The 14,350-nt window shown below is 40.9% G+C and overlaps 2 protein-coding genes across 2 annotated transcripts; both read left to right on the top strand.

Moving 5' to 3' along the window:
* On the top strand, positions 1-6,033 carry LOC127831341 (dentin sialophosphoprotein-like). The gene has a single exon (XM_052356309.1). The coding sequence runs from the start codon at positions 4-6 to the stop codon at positions 6,031-6,033; it is 6,030 nt and encodes a 2,009-aa protein (XP_052212269.1). The 5' UTR covers positions 1-3.
* A 750-nt stretch (positions 6,034-6,783) lies between these two features.
* On the top strand, positions 6,784-9,743 carry LOC127880552 (uncharacterized). The gene is made up of 3 exons (XM_052427870.1): positions 6,784-6,950; positions 7,638-7,778; positions 8,286-9,743. Exons 1-3 carry the CDS (start codon positions 6,818-6,820, stop codon positions 9,407-9,409), a joined length of 1,398 nt encoding a protein of 465 aa, XP_052283830.1. The 5' UTR covers positions 6,784-6,817; the 3' UTR covers positions 9,410-9,743.
* Positions 9,744-14,350: the final 4,607 nt, after the last annotated feature.

Here is a 14,350-nt window from a genome sequence, read left to right as displayed (position 1 = left end):
CCAATGGAAGACTGGACAACTACAGAACTGGGAAAGCTGAAGTCCAGCAGTTCTGACAACAAGGTGTCAAGCAGTTCTGACAACAAGGTGTCGAGCAGTTCTGACAACAAGGTGTCAAGCAGTTCTAAAAACAACGAGTCAAGCAGTTCTGACAACAACGAGTCAAGCAGTTCTGACAACAAGGAGTCAAGCAGTTCTGGCAAGGTGTCAAGCAGTTCTGACAAGCTGTCAAGCAGTTCTGACAAAACGATGTCAAGCAGTTCTGACAACAAGGAGTCAAACAGTTCTGAAAATAATGTGTCAATCAGTTCTGACAACAAGGTGTCAAGCTGTTCTGACAACAAGGAGTCAAGCAGTGCTGACAACAAGGTGTTAAGCAGTTCTGACAACAAGGAGTCAAGCAGTTCTGACAACAAAGAGTCAAACTGTTCTGACAAGGTGTCAAGCAGTTCTGACAAGGTGTCAAGCAGTGCTAAGGTGTCATGCAGTGCTGACAACATGATGTCAAGCAGTTCTGACAACAAGGAGTCAAACAGTTCTGAAAATAATGTGTCAATCAGTTCTGTCAACAAGGTGTCAATCAGTTCTGACAACAAAGAGTCAAGCAGTTTTGACAACAAGGTGTCATGCAGTTCTGACAACGAGTCAATCAGTTCTGACAATGAGTCAAGCAGTTCTGACAACATGGAGTTGAGCAGTTCTGACAACAAGGTGTCAAGCAGTTCTGACAAGGTTTCAAGCAGTGCTGACAACATGATGTCAAGCAGTTCTGACAACAAGGAGTCAAAAAGTTCTGAAAATAATGTGTCAATCAGTTCTGACAACAAGGTGTCAATTAGTTCTGACAACAAAGAGTCAAGCAGTTCTGACAACATGGTGTCATGCAGTTCTGACAACGAGTCAAGCATTTCTGACAACAACGAGTCAAGCAGTTCTGACAACATGGAGTTGAGCAGTTCTGACAACAGGGTGTCAAGCAGTTCTGACAAGGTTTCAAGCAGTGCTGACAACATGATGTCAAGCAGTTCTGACAACAAGGAGTCGAGCAGTTCTGAAAACAAGGTGTCAATCAGTTCTGACAATAAGGTGTCCAGCAGTTCTGACAGTAAGGTGTCATGCATTTCTGACAACAAGGAGTCAAGCAATTCTGACAACAACAAGTCAAGCAGTTCTGACAATAAGATGTCCAGCAGTTCTGACAACAAGATGTCCAGCAGTTCTGACCACAAGGTGTCCAGCAGTTCTGACATCAAGGTGTCCAGCAGCTCTAACAACAAGGTGTTAAGCAGATTTTCCAACAAGATGTCCAGCAGTTCTGACCACAAGGTGTCCAGCAGTTCTGACATCAAGGTGTCCAGCAGCTCTAACAACAAGGTGTTAAGCAGATTTTCCAACAAGAAGTCAAGCAGCTCTGACAACGCGTCAAGCAGTTCTGACAACAACGAGTCAAGCAGTTCTGACAACAAGGAGTCGAGCAGTTCTGACAACAAGGAGTCAAGCAGTTCTGACAAAAACGAGTCAAGCAGTTCTGACAACGAGTCAAACAGTTCTGACAACAAGGAGTCGAGTAGTTCTGACAACAAGGTGTCAAGCAGTTCTGACAAAAATGAGTCAAGCAGTTCTGACAACGAGTCAAACAGTTTTGACAACGAGTCAAGCAGTTCTGACAACAACGAGTCAAGCAGTGCTGACAACAAGGAGTCAAGCAGTGTTGACCACATGATGTCAAGCAGTTCTGACAACAAGGTGTCAAGCAGTTCTGACAACAATGAGTCAAGCAGTTCCGACAACAAGGTGTCCAGCAGTTCAGACAACAACGAGTCAAGCAGTTCTGACAACAATGAGTCAAGCAGTTCTGACAAGGTGTCAAGCAGTTCTGACAAGGTGTCAAGCAATGCTAAGGTGTCTAGCAGTGCTGACAAAACGATGTCAAGCAGTTCTGACAACAAGGAGTCAAACAGTTCTGAAAATAATGTGTCAATCAGTTCTGACAATAAGGTGTCCAGCAGTTCTGACAGTAAGGTGTCATGCATTTCTGACAACAAGGAGTCAAGCAATTCTGACAACAACAAGTCAAGCAGTTCTGACAATAAGATGTCCAGCAGTTCTGACAACAAGATGTCCAGCAGTTCTGACCACAAGGTGTCCAGCAGTTCTGACATCAAGGTGTCCAGCAGCTCTAACAACAAGGTGTTAAGCAGATTTTCCAACAAGATGTCCAGCAGTTCTGACCACAAGGTGTCCAGCAGTTCTGACATCAAGGTGTCCAGCAGCTCTAACAACAAGGTGTTAAGCAGATTTTCCAACAAGAAGTCAAGCAGCTCTGACAACGAGTCAAGCAGTTTTGACAACAACGAGTCAAGCAGTGCTGACAACAAGGAGTCAAGCAGTGTTGACCACATGATGTCAAGCAGTTCTGACAACAATGAGTCAAGCAGTTCTGACAAGGTGTCAAGCAGTTCTGACAAGGTGTCAAGCAATGCTAAGGTGTCAAGCAGTGCTGACAAAAAGATGTCAAGCAGTTCTGACAACAAGGAGTCAAGCTGTTCTGACAAAAACGAGTCATGCAGTTCTGACAACAAGGAGTCAAACAGTTCTGGCAACAACGAGTCAAGCAGTTCTTACAACAAGTTGTCCAGCAGTTCTGACAACAAGGAGTCAAGCAGTTCTGACAACAAGGTGTCAAGCAGTTCTGTCAAAAACGAGTCAAGCAGTTCTCACAACAACGAGTCAAACAGTTCTGACAACGAGTCAAGCAGTTCTGACAACAAGGAGTCAAGCAGTGCTGACAGCAAGGAGTCAAGCAGTGTTGACAACACGATGTCAAGCAGTTCTGACAACATGCTGTCAAGCAGTTCTGACAACAATGAGTCAAGCAGTTCCGACAACAAGGTGTCCAGCAGTTCAGACAACAACGAGTCAAGCAGTTCTGACAACAAAGAGTCAAGCAGTTCTGACAAGGTGTCAAGCAGTTCTGACAAGGTGTCAAGCAATGCTAAGGTGTCAAGCAGTGCTGACAAAACGATGTCAAGCAGTTCTGACAACAAAGAGTCAAACAGTTCTGAAAATAATGTGTCAATCAGTTCTAACAACAAGGTGTCAAGCAGTTCTGACAACAACGAGTCAAGCAGTTTTGACAACAAGGTGTCCAGCAGTTCTGACCACAAGGTGTCCAGCAGTTCTGACAACAAGGAGTCAAACAGTTCTGAAAATAATATGTCAATCAGTTCTAACAACAAGGTGTCAAGCAGTTCTGACAACAACGAGTCAAGCAGTTCTGACAACAAGGTGTCAAGCAGTTCTGATCACAAGGTGTCCAGCAGTTCTGACATCAAGGTGTCCAGCAGCTTTGACAACAAGGTGTCGGGCAGTTTTTCCAACAAGAAGTCAAGCAGCTTTGACAAAAACGAGTCAAGCAGTTCTGACAACAAGGAGTCAAGCAGTTCTGACAACAAGCTGTCAAGCAGTTCTGACAACAACGAGTCAAGCAGTGCTGACAACAAGGAGTCAAGCAGTGTTGACCATATGAAGTCAAGCAGTTCTGACAACAAGGTGTCCAGCAGTTCAGACAACAACAAGTCAAGCAGTTCTGACAACAATGAGTCAAACAGTTCTGACAAGGTGTCAAGCAGTTCTGACAAGGTGTCAAGCAATGCTAAGGTTTCAAGCAGTATTGACAAAACGATGTCAAGCAGTTCTGACAACAAGGAGTCAAACAGTTCTGAAAATAATGTGTCAATCAGTTCTAACAACAAGGTGTCAAGCAGTTCTGACAACAACGAGTCAAGCAGTTCTGACAACAAGGTGTCCAGCAGTTCTGACCACAAGGTGTCCAGCAGTTCTGACATCAAGGTGTCCAGCAGCTTTGACAACAAGGTGTCAAGCAGTTTTTCCAACAAGAAGTCAAGCAGCTCTGACAATAACGAGTCAAGCAGTTCTCACAACAAAGAGTCAAGCATTTCTGACAACAAGGAGTCAAGCAGTTCTGACAACAAGCTGTCAAGCAGTTCTGACAACAACGAGTCATGCAGTTCTGACAACAAAGAGTCAAGCAGTCCTGACAAGGTGTCAAGCAGTTCTGACAAGGTGTCAAGCAGTGCTAAGGTGTCAAGCAGTGCTGACAACATGATGTCAAGCAGTTCTGACAACAAGGAGTCAAACAGTTCTGAAAATAATGTGTCAATCAGTTCTGACAACAAGGTGTCAATCAGTTCTGACAACAAAGAGTCAAGCAGTTCTGACAACAAGGTGTCATTCAGTTCTGACAACGAGTCAAGCAGTTCTGACAACAACGAGTCAAGCAGTTCTGACAACATGGAGTTGAGCAGTTCTGTAAACAAGGTGTCAAGCAGTTCTGACAAGGTTTCAAGCAGTGCTGAAAACATGATGTCAAGCAGTTCTGACAACAAGGAGTCGAGCAGTTCTGAAAACAAGGTGTCAATCAGTTATGACAATAAGGTGTCGAGCAGTTCTGACATCAAGGAGACAAGCAATTCTGACAACAAGAAGTCAAGCAGTCCTTACAACACTGTGTCCAGCAGTTCTGACAACAAGGTGTCCAGCAGTTTTGACAGCAAGGTGTCAGGCAGTTCTGACAACAAGGAGTCCGGCAGTTCTGACAACAACGAGTCAAACAATTCTGACAACAAGGTGTCTAGCAGTTCTGACAAGATGTCCAGCAGTTCTGATAGCAAGGTGTCAAGCAGTTTTTCCAACAAGAAGTCCAGCAATTCTGACAGCAAGGTGTCCAGCAGTTCTGCAAACAAGAAGTCAAGCTGTTCTGACAACAAGGTGTCCAGCAGTTCTGGTGACAAAGAATCAAGCAGTTTTGACAACAAGGAGTCAAGCAGTTCTGACAGCAAGGTATCCAGCAGTTCTGCCAACAAGACGTCAATCAGTTCTGACAACAAGGTGTCCAGAAGTTCTTTTGACAAAGAGTCAAGCAGTTCTGACAAAAAGAAGTCAAGCAGTTCTGACTACAAGGTTTCCAGCAGTTCTGACCACAAGGTGTCCAGCAGTTATGACATCAAGATGTCCAGCAGCTCTGACAACAAGGTGTCATGCAGATTTTCCAACAAGAAGTCGAGCAGCTCTGACAACAACGAGTCAAGCAGTCCTGACAACGAGTCAAGCAGTTCTGACAACAAGGAGTCTAGAAGTTCTGACAACAAGGTGTCAAGCAGTTCTGACAAAAACGAGTCAAGCAGTTCTGACAACGAGTCAAGCAGTTCTGACAACGAGTCTAGCAGTTATGACAACAATATCTCAAGCAGTTCTGACAACAAGCAGTCGAGCAGTTCTGACAAGAAGGTGTCAAGCAGTTCTGACAGGCTTTCAAGCAGTGCTGACAACATGATGTCAAGCAGTTCTGACAACAAGGTGTCTAGCAGTTCTGACAACAAGGTGTCAAGCAGTTCTGACAAAAACGAGTCAAGCAGTTCTGACAACAACATGTCCTGCAGTTCTGATAGCATCGAGTCAAGCAGTTCTAAAAACGAGTCAAGCAGTTCTGACAACAAAGAGCCAATCAGTTCTGACAACAACGAGTCCAGCAGTTCTGACAGCAAAGTGTCAAGCAGTTCTAACAACAAAGAGTCGAGCAGTTCTGACAATATGTTGTCAAGCAGTTCTGACAATGTGTCAAGCAGTGCTGACAACATGATGTCAAACGATTCTGACAACAATGAGTCAAGCAGTTCTGACAACAAGGAGCGAAGCAGTTCTGACAACAAGGAGTCAAGCAGTTCTGACAACAAGGTTTCCAGCAGTTCTGACAACAAAGTGTTACACAGTTCTGACAACAAGTTTTCCTGCAGTTCTGACAACAAGGAGTCAAGCAGTTCTGAAAACAAGTTTTCCTGCAGTTCTGACATCAAGGTGTCCAGCAGTTCTTTCATCAAGGTGTCCAGCAGTTCTGACAACAAGGTGTCCAGCAGTTCTGACAACAAGGTGTCCAGCAGTTCTGACAACAAGGTGTCTGACATCAAGGAGAAGTCACCTCAGGGTGATGATAATTATAGTGAACATATGTAAGTCCAGTGGTGGTGGTGTTTTTTTAGCTTGTAATTCTTTTATTGTCATGTTGATCATGTATTTAAGTAAAGGTGAACATTCAAAAAATTAAGGATAAACTTAAAAACTTTAGAGCCAGGTGTAATGAGACCCCATTTGAACCCTATATTTGCTTTACAAACATTTTTCTCCCACCATAAGCAGGATAAGGAAAATTTCTGTGATCTTTGGCAGCTCATTAATGAGGCCTGCACTGCCAACTTAGATATAAAATGACTTAACATTTTGTAGCCAAATGAATATATATTTTCAACAACTTTGTAATAATTAACTCAAAATACATGTGAGAGATTACAATAAAACATAATAAATTATACTTAATGAAGTGTTTGGCAGAGCTGTTTATTGCATTTGATGGATATCAAAACCACTGTGCTTGTGAATTAAATAAAAAACATATATATCCTGACAATTAATTGTTAGGTTTCAAAAGGCAATGAATAACTTGGGTGATTTATTATTTTTTTAAAAATGCTTGTTTATATGGTATCTAATCTATTGATAAACAACATGTAACTCTATGGTTAACATTAGCAGCTACATTTTTTGTTAAATACTTGCTCCAGTAAGTTTACTATATTTGACAACATGGTCTTTTCAAATGTGAAGTAAAGCCTGCAAACATGTATTCCTTGTTTTACCTGTGCAAAACAAATGTCAACCTGTTTGTTGCAGTGTTAATAGCTTAACATCTTTATTTTCTAGGAAATCCTTTGATGACAAATCAATACAACAACCGCATGAGATGATTAGAAAAAATAGCCATAAAAGCAGGGGCAAACGAGAAAAACGTGTGAAACATGGACAGGTGGGCCCAGACCAAACCAGCATGTATAGAATATACATCAGTGAAGAGCTTCAAGATTATAGTCAAGGAGGTATGAAATTGAATTTAACATTGGTTGAAATAAGTCAGTCATTGCTGAATTTGTGAACTGCACTTAAATAATGTTACATGCTGGTCTGTAATCCCTGGGAACATGAGTTTGAAATGATTAAAAGAATTATAATGATAAGATTTTTTATTGAGTGCAAAAGTTTATTGCAATTTTGTGCCTACTTCTTGAAAAATGCTAATACATTTATAAAAATCACTATTTACATGGGCTGGTCAATCTGGGAATTGTGTTTGAATCTTAGCCTGGCTAAATATTGTTATTTGTCAGGGGAATCTTGTAAAGATATGTCTATGTCAATTTGCCCCCTAACTCAGATTCAAGTCAGCAACAGAGAAATTAGTAACAAATATGGAATTCATGTTTTAAAATCTTTCATGCTCGCTTGTCTTGCTTGTAGAGCACAGGACTGTTAGTGCATGATTCGTTAGTTCAAAGCCCAGCCAGGCCAAGTAATTTGATAGGGATTGGTCATGACAATATGTCTACAGTCGTTATCTCCTTACGTAACCTCTGATTTCCCGTGCCTCTGATTGTAGGGCATTTGTCAGTTATGAGCATTACAATATGCACTTGGAACTCAAATAGTTTTGTTTGAATCAGCTTTAAAACTTAATTTTCTTCTACTAACTGCTGAGAGAAAAGTGTGCATTATGCATCTGACTCCAGAGAAAGAGCCAAACTTGAAACAGATGGAAAGCCAGCTAGAAATCTGCAAGGCGAGACAGAATTCCATGAACACCAAGGAGCAGCGATGTGGATTGGAATACAACATTGGAGCCAAAGCGGCCACATCACAGGGTTCACATGGTATACATAGAGAGGTCAAAAGCAATATCACAAATCTCGAACCAAGATTGAAGCACCATGTAGTTCTCATGAGCTACCCGAAACCAATCTCGTGTTTGCTCATTAATGTTACGATATTGCCGCAGGATATTAACATTGAATATATTATGACACACAAAATAAAAACGAGCATTTTGTATCTTGTTAAATCTATGTAACCAAACCACATCTAGTGTTGAAATTTTGGCTATTGCTTTAAGGAGCACTTATTTTTTATGGGTTAACTTTATTTTATGAAATATTTTTCAGAAATATTTGTTGAATTTGAGTATTTATGTGGCTTTAATGTTTGTTAGCCACCTAGGGAAAAATCAGCTTTAGATACAGCTCTCATAATTCTTTATGTCTTAATCCTTCTCTTTTAAGTTTACGTATACATTTGCCTGTGTCTTTTATAAATTGTGTCATAAAAATTGGCAATTATAAACCCATTATTCACCTACTGGTATGTTTCTTCTTTTCTTTCAGAAGTTGTGTCTACAGAAAAGCAATCTTTAGGCTTAGACAGGGCTGTTGATTTGACTGAAGGCTTGAAGGGAGTTGTTGCAGACAATGCAAGGCTAACAAATGAAACTGGCAAAATAAAAACTTTTAATGTTCATGAGAAACAAATTCAACATGCGAGATACAGCCCACCAAAGGCATTTATGTGGCCATTGGCTGCTGTTTCATTTCTTTTTGCATGTTTTATCCTGCCTTTATATGCAGATGCATGCACACCTGCAATGAAGGATCAGGTTGCTACAGTAGGAGACAATGCCACTTCATGTTTCCAGGTTCCTCCAAACCAAGATGGCAGTTTTCATGTCAATAATGATTCTTGTGGTTCATTGAACACATGGTCTAGATATGATAATCATGTAATGGTAGACCCAAACTGCACAATGAAATTAGCTCCACACTATAAGCATGGAAATTTCTGTTTGACCCTCTATAATGTGTCATCTGGGGACAAGAATATTTCGATAACTTATACAGGATCAAATCAATCAAACTGCTATGCCCTACTCAAAGTCCTGAATAACCCACCTGATAACCTGCCTTATGCATGCACACCTACAATAAAAGATCAGGTTGCTACAGTAGGAGTCGATGCCACTTCATGTTTTCAGGTTCTTCCAAACCAAGATGGCAGTTTTCATGTCAATAATGATACTTGTGGTTCATTGAACACATGGTCTAGATATGATAATCATGTAATGGTAGACCCAAACTGCACAATGAAATTAGCTCCACACTATAAGCATGGAAATTTCTGTTTGACCCTCTACAATGTGTCTTCTGGGGACAAGAATATTTCGATAACTTTTACAGGATCAGATCAATCTGTCTGCTATGGCCTACTGAGAGTCCTGAATAACCCACCTGATGATAACGATAAGAGTAATAATTTGCTGTGGATAATACTTGGGCCTATCATCGCTGTCATAGTTGTAGTGGCCGTAGTTGTATGTTTGATCGTTCGAAGGATATTAAAAAAAAAACGTTATGACGTACGGGAGAAGGGGTTAGAACTTCGTGAAGACCCAAGGCCATTGATGAATGGTGACAGTTTGCCTGACAGTTTACCCCAAACTCAAGTGTCTACCTAAATCTCTCTCATTTGAAGGGCCATAACTCTGTTGTTTGAAAACAAAGTATTATCTGCCCTGCGACTTAAGCTGAAATATTATTTTCCTCTGTTTGCTGTGTTTGTGTGGTCAAGATTTGATGAAGCCAATTAAGTTAAGCATAGTAAAACAAATCTTAGTGCAGGCATGGTTTATATCGTTTTTGCTTGTTTTTAAGATCCTGATAATAATTCAAACTCCTGTTTGTTTTGATACCTAATCTATTTAAATGGCATATTTCAAGAGCACGAAAGTCCTGTGAACAAGCCGTTTTAAGAATGTATAACACAGTATTTTGTTGTGTTGACAGTTAAATAATCCATAATGTCATAATACCTTGCAAATTATTATGATAAGCATGTATGAGCTTTATATCAATGTATGTGTGCGTGCATGTATTTGTATATAGTGTTGAAAAGGAAATAATAAAGAATGTAGTAAAATATGACGATATTTTGAGTTCTTAGCGTATCACTTAGGCATTACTATAAATGTTCTTAAAAACGGGATTGCGTTTTAAAGTCTACTTGGGATAAGTTTCTTATAGCTGTCACAATAGTAAGGTGAATGTAACTTGCCACAAATGTTAACCATGTGGAGAAGCGGTCTGGCATGCACGGTCAAGATCACACTTAAGAGGTCAAAGTTCAACATGAAATCGATCATAATACAGTTTGTGAAGATTTAATATTTGTATTAAACAGAAATATTCATCATTTAGAGACGTGTCCTGTTTAAGACTACTGTTCCTAGCCCAATGGTCAAGATCAAACTTAGAATGTGGCGTTCTAATTTGGGCATTATACAGGTTTTAGAGACTGTTAACTAAGTCTTTCATCATGAATGTTTATAATAAATTGTTACAAATGTCCTTTGCGCCAAGTGATGACTGCATGTCAGAACTTAAAGGTCAATGTCGAACTGGGCTTTGCCTTAGGTAAAGTCGGACCAAAATCATTGTTTCTTAAAATATATAAACCGTTTTCGCTGAATAACTTTCAATGGAGGCTTATGTTTTGTTATGATATGCTGTATGTATGATTGGTAGATTAAAAATGCAGACATTGCCTGTGTTTGCACAATTAAGTTAATGATAGTCTTAATAGGTTTCGTGGCACGGTCATGTTTCTTACAAACGTAATACCATCTACTCACTCTGAAATGAAACCGAAAAAATTACAACTCCGATACAACGTGATTTATTAACTCAACTAACAAAAACAATGCAAAGTATACATGTGAACTCATTTGATTCAGCACTCGATCATTGCTTCTTTGGAACAATCGATACTGAAATAGAAAATATTTTAAGTTACATGCGCTTTGTTACACCGAACATGCAGAAGATAATAATTTCTCGATCAATAATTAAGAACAAAAACATTAAAAAGTGTCCACAACAAAATTCCGCGTATGTTGTATATAGCTGTTTCCCTGAAAAAAAGAAAAAAGAAATCTTCATAAAAACTTAAACGGACGATACAGCCTAAAATAAAAGCCTTCCCTGAAATTATCAAAAATACCAAACATGTGTATAAAATTTATCTAGTATTCCTTTATACGACGTTCAATTTCCAACAAAGACCGCGTTAAACGGTAGAAGAAATCTTGCAACTCATACCGTGCATTATACTGTAAGTGTAAGCCGCTACCATCCATCGGTCGTCACTGGAACATCATCCTGTACAACAGAAGCCGGTGGCATGGCATCCGAAAGGCGCACCACATGGGCAAGAAGTGGTCCCCGAACATCTCTCCACCGCCAAAGTCGCCGAATACGTCCATGAAAATCTCCCCTACGGAAGAATTAAAATAAAGAAAATGTAAATTTGAGCCGCGCTTTATTAAAACGGGGCTTAATGCATGTGTGTAAAGTGACGACACCTTCCGCTTTTATTGTATTTTTCGTTTGAATAAAGTTTCTTCTAAACGAATCTCCACTTTAGACGGAATTTTCGTCCTTCATTAGCCTTTGCGGACGACGCTTTACGCACATGCATTAAGCCCCGTTTTCTCAAATGCGCAGCTTATTTATGTAATGCTGTTCAATGTGTGTCGACCAATAAACAATGATTTTGAGTTCAAGTGCTTTGGAAGTTGACCGCGAGGGTGTGATAATAGTATTTGTTTTAATTGTAATTTAACCAAAGATTATTTCAACATTAATTGTATTACCCGCGCCATGCTAAAATTGGTCTTATCGCGCTTATGGCATATGCGGCTAGCATAGCTTGAGGCCAACTTGCGAATCCGCACAGTCTGGTCAGGAGCAATTTAGCTTCTCACCAGAAATGTAACGAAGCCGATTTTCGCATCACACGGGCTATATCATGACAAATGTGCAATTCTAATCTTTGAGATTTATTTTAAAAAGCTATCTTAACTTATAAAATGGTCATTGTACGTCAATAAGATCTCATGACAAAACATTAATAACAGTGTTTTTTATGATCACGGCATCTACTGGTGCGGTAGGCCTATAGCGATTGATTGGGACGTTCGTCTCTCTGCCCGTCCGGTCGGGGTTTACTTCAAAGAACAACTACAATCATCGACATATATTTAAATGATGATACATTCGGCAGCTAAATTGTTAAAGCCCTTAGTCTCAGTATTGCCGGTAGAGCCCCGGTCCATCCCGGTTTGCTAAAGCCGGTCGACCGGCGAGAACCGGGATGATTCGTCGAAAAATTTTAACGCGGCCACACTATTTCCCGGTGCCGCCCCGGTTGAAGCCGTTCAACAACCCGGCAGAGTCCCGGTCAACCCCGGACTAGCTACGGTTTATCCCGGTGAAGCCCCGACAGAGCCCCGGTTGTCGCCGGTAATGCTCAGGTGGAGCCCCGGTGAAAGCCAGCAGCGACCCGGCAGAGCCCCGGTCTACCGTAACTCCGCGGTTTAATCGCGGTTGTCGCCGGTAATGCCCAGGCGGAGCCCCGTTGAATGCCGGTGGCGTCCCGGCAGAGCGCCGGTTTACCGATGTAACGTAGCTATACCAGGACTCTGCCGGCATTCACTTGGGCTCCACCTGGGCACCACCGGCGACAACCGGGGCGTTGCCGTAGCTCTGCCGGGGTCTGTATGGGCCCCGGTGGAGCTACGATGCCGTCCCGGTTGTTCCCAGTGCAGTCGCGGTTGTTCCCGGAGCCGCGCCGGTCGTTGCCGGTCCTTCCCGGTGACTCCCGGTTCATCCCGGAGGTATTAAACATTGTAATACTTACCCGGAGGAGCCCCGGTTGTCCACGGTGGAGCCCCGGTTCATCCCGGTAGAGCCCCGGTTCATCCCGGTAGATCCCGGATCACGCACCGGGGCTCCACCAGCATCATAGTGAGACTGGGCCTTAATTGAATTTATGTGACAATAAGTTGAGTAATTATATTAATATGACTTTCTTCCACTAGCATGTATAGCAGTCTTATGTATAATAGTGGACATATATTTGACTTTGCTATGCTAAGACTTTGTCCACATCCCTATTGGAGTGACGAAATTTACTAAAAAAATATGATCACCGTTGAAATATTATCCTAAAAACTTACCTGAGACGGAATTCGTCATTATCACAAAAATGTATAAAATCACCACAACAATGTGCAATATCGCTATAAACGATTTCATTTTTGTAATGAATAGAAAAACGTGTGCAGCTCGATTCCTAGCCGAATATTCTTTCATGAATGATATGCAAAATATAACGACAAGCAATTTAACACAACATTAAACGACAATGCTTGTTTTGACGCTGCTTCGATCAGTTTTTGGTGGGCGCTGTTATTGTAAAAAATGTTATTTGTCAACCTTTTAATTAGCGTGGTTCGCGTGGCATGTTCGCAAATTTATTGCGGTTTAGCCCTTTACAAAGGGCACAAACATCGCTAATTGACATATCAACAAGTGTAAGCACGTTAACAACTGCTAACGACGCGTATTGATTGCTGTTTATGATCGGTATTCGAACGATAGTTGGACTTTTGATGATAATTGACAGTTTTATCGATATCATTTCTTATCCTGTATTGTGACTTTTATGCGACTAGTTGCACAAAAATTGATAATACTTAATAATAATATGATCATTGTAATTCATTACACGAACCACAGCACTCGGCATTAGTTGCTTCCCCCCCCCCCAGCTGCTACCCCCTCCCCAAACCCTATATTTTATGATATATTTAAGCCTGAGTGTGTGGCACTGATTTTTTAAGGTTGCCACCCGATGCCTATCTGCCACACACCATCTCATATATGACATGCCTGTCAAATAAGAAGTAGAAAGTTATATTGAGATTATGCGTTGAAAGGCTGTTTGCTTCCACCTGTCCGACCGAATTTAAAGGGATATTCCAAGTATAATGTTTTTGCTCATGTTTGCTGAATTTGCTATTGGGTTTGTGATCAGGTATGTTGAATTTGAAAATCATCGCCATATTAATTAAAGATTAATTCAAACAACTTAAGAAATAATAGATGCATACAGATTCGGATTTCTGCATGTCGTATCACGTTCTTATATAAGTCGGTATAAGTCGAGTACCATAGACAAGTTTTACAAAGAAACACAGTTTAGCCGACCCACCATTCCTATCTTTTATGTCGATACTAGTGGAAACAACTGAGTGATTTGATCTCAACGTGCTCGAGGCATCGACATTGGAGGTAACCGTGTGGTTCTTGCATTCAATGTATAGATCCAGAGACATTTTAATGGACACGCCATGTTTTGACAAAATCATGCCATACTTGTATTTGAGTGTGTTTTTTTTCGGCAAAATCTTCTGCGATATTTTGCACTTCATTCCAAACAAAAACTAATGAACAAAGAGCAGTCTTCGGTACTAATGGCAATATATTTATGTCTAAAGGTCACCGTCAGACTAAAACGTACTAGGCAAAAGAGGACGTGTCATCTATGTCCGCTAACT

This window comes from Dreissena polymorpha, chromosome 5 (genome assembly GCF_020536995.1).
Source record: "Dreissena polymorpha isolate Duluth1 chromosome 5, UMN_Dpol_1.0, whole genome shotgun sequence".
Classification (NCBI taxonomy): Eukaryota; Metazoa; Mollusca; class Bivalvia; order Myida; family Dreissenidae; genus Dreissena; species Dreissena polymorpha.
The sequence above is the reverse complement of the archived record's forward strand: the minus strand, read 5'-3'. Positions and strand labels throughout refer to the sequence as shown.

Excerpts from the sequence above, each read along its gene's own strand:
- LOC127880552 (XM_052427870.1), top strand. The coding sequence starts at position 6,818 with ATGATTAGAAAAAATAGCCATAAAAGCAGGGGCAAACGAGAAAAACGT. Across the intron at positions 6,951-7,637 it reads TCAAGATTATAGTCAAGGAG|AGAAAGAGCCAAACTTGAAA; the intron begins GTATGAAATTGA and ends ATCTGACTCCAG. Across the intron at positions 7,779-8,285 it reads CACATCACAGGGTTCACATG|AAGTTGTGTCTACAGAAAAG; the intron begins GTATACATAGAG and ends CTTTTCTTTCAG.
- LOC127831341 (XM_052356309.1), top strand. The coding sequence starts at position 4 with ATGGAAGACTGGACAACTACAGAACTGGGAAAGCTGAAGTCCAGCAGT.